Source organism: Populus euphratica, unplaced genomic scaffold (assembly GCF_000495115.2).
Source record: "Populus euphratica unplaced genomic scaffold, PopEup_1.0 scaffold4580.1, whole genome shotgun sequence".
Lineage (NCBI taxonomy): Eukaryota > Viridiplantae > Streptophyta > Magnoliopsida > Malpighiales > Salicaceae > Populus > Populus euphratica.
Genome location: NW_011504374.1, coordinates 1 through 2,087, shown reverse-complemented (window position 1 = coordinate 2,087; position 2,087 = coordinate 1). Strand labels below are relative to the sequence as shown.

Sequence of the window (2,087 nt, the reverse complement as noted above, 5' to 3'; positions counted from 1 at the left end):
GCTTAAGCCGCAACAGCCGGTGTGTGACATCAGAAGTTTTCCTGAGGAAATCTGGTTCGTTGATGGTTTGACAGGGGGAAAGATAACTTCTAGCACCAGAGTAGAAAAGTTGATCAGCTGGGATCTCCTCCATCCAGTTGGCTGGTTCAAACTCTCAACACTTACGGAGCTTCGATGGGCAATCTGGGTTTGGCAGGAGCTGATAGTTTGATGTAGTTTCGTTGTGTTGGACAGAAACCTTTGTTGTGTTTATCTGCTGTAAGACTGGTGTGAGAAATACTTGAAACATTTAAACATGCACATGAAGCTGCAAACAAATAGAAAATTGGGCAAGCAGCATAAGGTGAAGCTGAGGCTTGAAACAGCTTTCGCATGTTTAAATGTCATTAATACATGATGATGCGATTGTAATTAATTTCACAAATATTTATTAACAGTAACCCTAAATCCTATTACTCGCTTAAATTTTCACACTGCTGCAGATTTCTACCAAACAATCCAGCCCAGAAAACCAGAGGTACGACAATATTTGATAATTTTATCCGTACTGGCAAAAATATAAGTCCGGATTACCTTAATTATCATCCTAATTACTCTACTAATAACTAAAAATATTAAACAGAAAAACTCCATAATGACATTTCAGTGTCATTATTTTCCATGTTATCCAAACTATCCCCACCGGAATAACCACAATAATTAGGTGGCGGCAATAACATCCCTTCTGCAATATTAGCCAACAAACCTGGCATTCCAAAATCTGCATCATCATCCATATAAAACACATCCCCCGCCGCCGTCCCTGCAACCTGATCAACCTCATCTCCCGCCCTCGTTAACTCAACTCCCAGACTCCCCTCCGGCCGGAAAGCCTCCGCTGCCTCCGCTGCAGCCTTCTGAATATCCTTAGCATCGCTGGAAGCCGGAGTAGGCAACCTCCAGGCAGAATCAGCAAAATTCAAGCAAGCAGACCTTCCCCTCAACGCCAAAGCAGCAACATCATGTGCCCTAGCAGCCATATCAGCAGTAGGAAAAGTCCCTAACCAAATCCTTGATTTCTTATTAGGCTCTCTAACTTCACAAACCCACTTACCCGAATTCCTCCTCCTCACCCCTCTATACACAGGATGCCTTGTTTCCCTAAACTTCTTTCTTCCTGCCCTCTTCTTCGGATTCCTGGAAGCTAATATTACTTCCTCATCAGAAAAAATTGCACCTGGTTGAACTCCTTTAGTAACACTACTAGTGATGCTACTATCTGAAAGAACAGAAGAATAAGAACATTCTTGCTCGTCATGAACTGACATCAAATTCATTGACCCAATTGGGTTCTGATCAGAATAACTACAGAAAACATCCATAAAGTAATGTTTCTTGAGTTCTTTTATTGGAAACTAAAACACTCTAGTGAAGTATTGTATATGCTCTAGCTGAGAACTCCTTTCTCACACTAAGTTAGTAGTTAGTGCTAGACTGGGGCTCCCTTATATATGTTATGGTGGAAGGGCAATAAGGGGGTGTGCCTTTCACACGGCAATGTGGTTATAAGGAGCCAGCTAAGGTCGCCACGATTTACGCATAGATTTTGATTTTTTTTTTTTTACATATGGAATAATCTAAAGTGGGACTGAGTCTTGCTTCGGCAAAGACCAGCTGTATTTGGTATGGAGACAAGTGGGTTCTCGGAGGGACACGTGTGATTTTGACCCTTTGGGGTGTGTTTTGGATTGTAATTTTCCACTTGAGGGAATGAACCTGTGGCTGTCAGAGTCGAAGGACTTGGTCTCGTGGGTTGGCTTCAGGTTGGGGAGCTCAGTGTTACTGTTTTAGAAGTTTCAAGCCACAAGATATTTTCCATGGTTGCGTTTGTCTTTTTCAAGCTAAAAGACATTATTATTATTATTATTTTATTTTTCTTAAACCGTAATTCTTATTGCGTAGATAAACATGGTCTTAATCGTTGTCAGGGAACTTGTAATAAATATGTAGCTTGATGATGCTTTTATATGAGCTGGAAGGATGTTATATGAAAAAAATACAGACAGATGTATCACATAATCATCTCAGCTGTGACGGTGAGATTAGTG

The 2,087-nt window shown here is 41.0% G+C and overlaps 1 protein-coding gene across 2 annotated transcripts; it reads right to left on the bottom strand.

Annotated features, from left to right (window-relative positions):
• Positions 1 to 6: 6 nt before the first annotated feature.
• On the bottom strand, positions 7 to 1,463 carry LOC105120059 (dehydration-responsive element-binding protein 1A-like). 2 transcript variants are annotated; one of them, XM_011018247.1, is made up of 2 exons: positions 746 to 1,463; positions 7 to 253 (listed from the first exon to the last, which is right to left on the bottom strand). In XM_011018247.1, exons 1-2 carry the CDS (start codon positions 1,359 to 1,361, stop codon positions 162 to 164), a joined length of 708 nt encoding a protein of 235 aa, XP_011016549.1. In that variant the 5' UTR covers positions 1,362 to 1,463; the 3' UTR covers positions 7 to 161. The 2 variants fall into 2 exon arrangements, with proteins under 2 accessions (XP_011016549.1, XP_011016548.1); XM_011018246.1 differs by lacking the exon at positions 7 to 253 and having other exon boundaries at positions 395 to 1,462.
• Between the last annotated feature and the right edge of the window lie 624 nt (positions 1,464 to 2,087).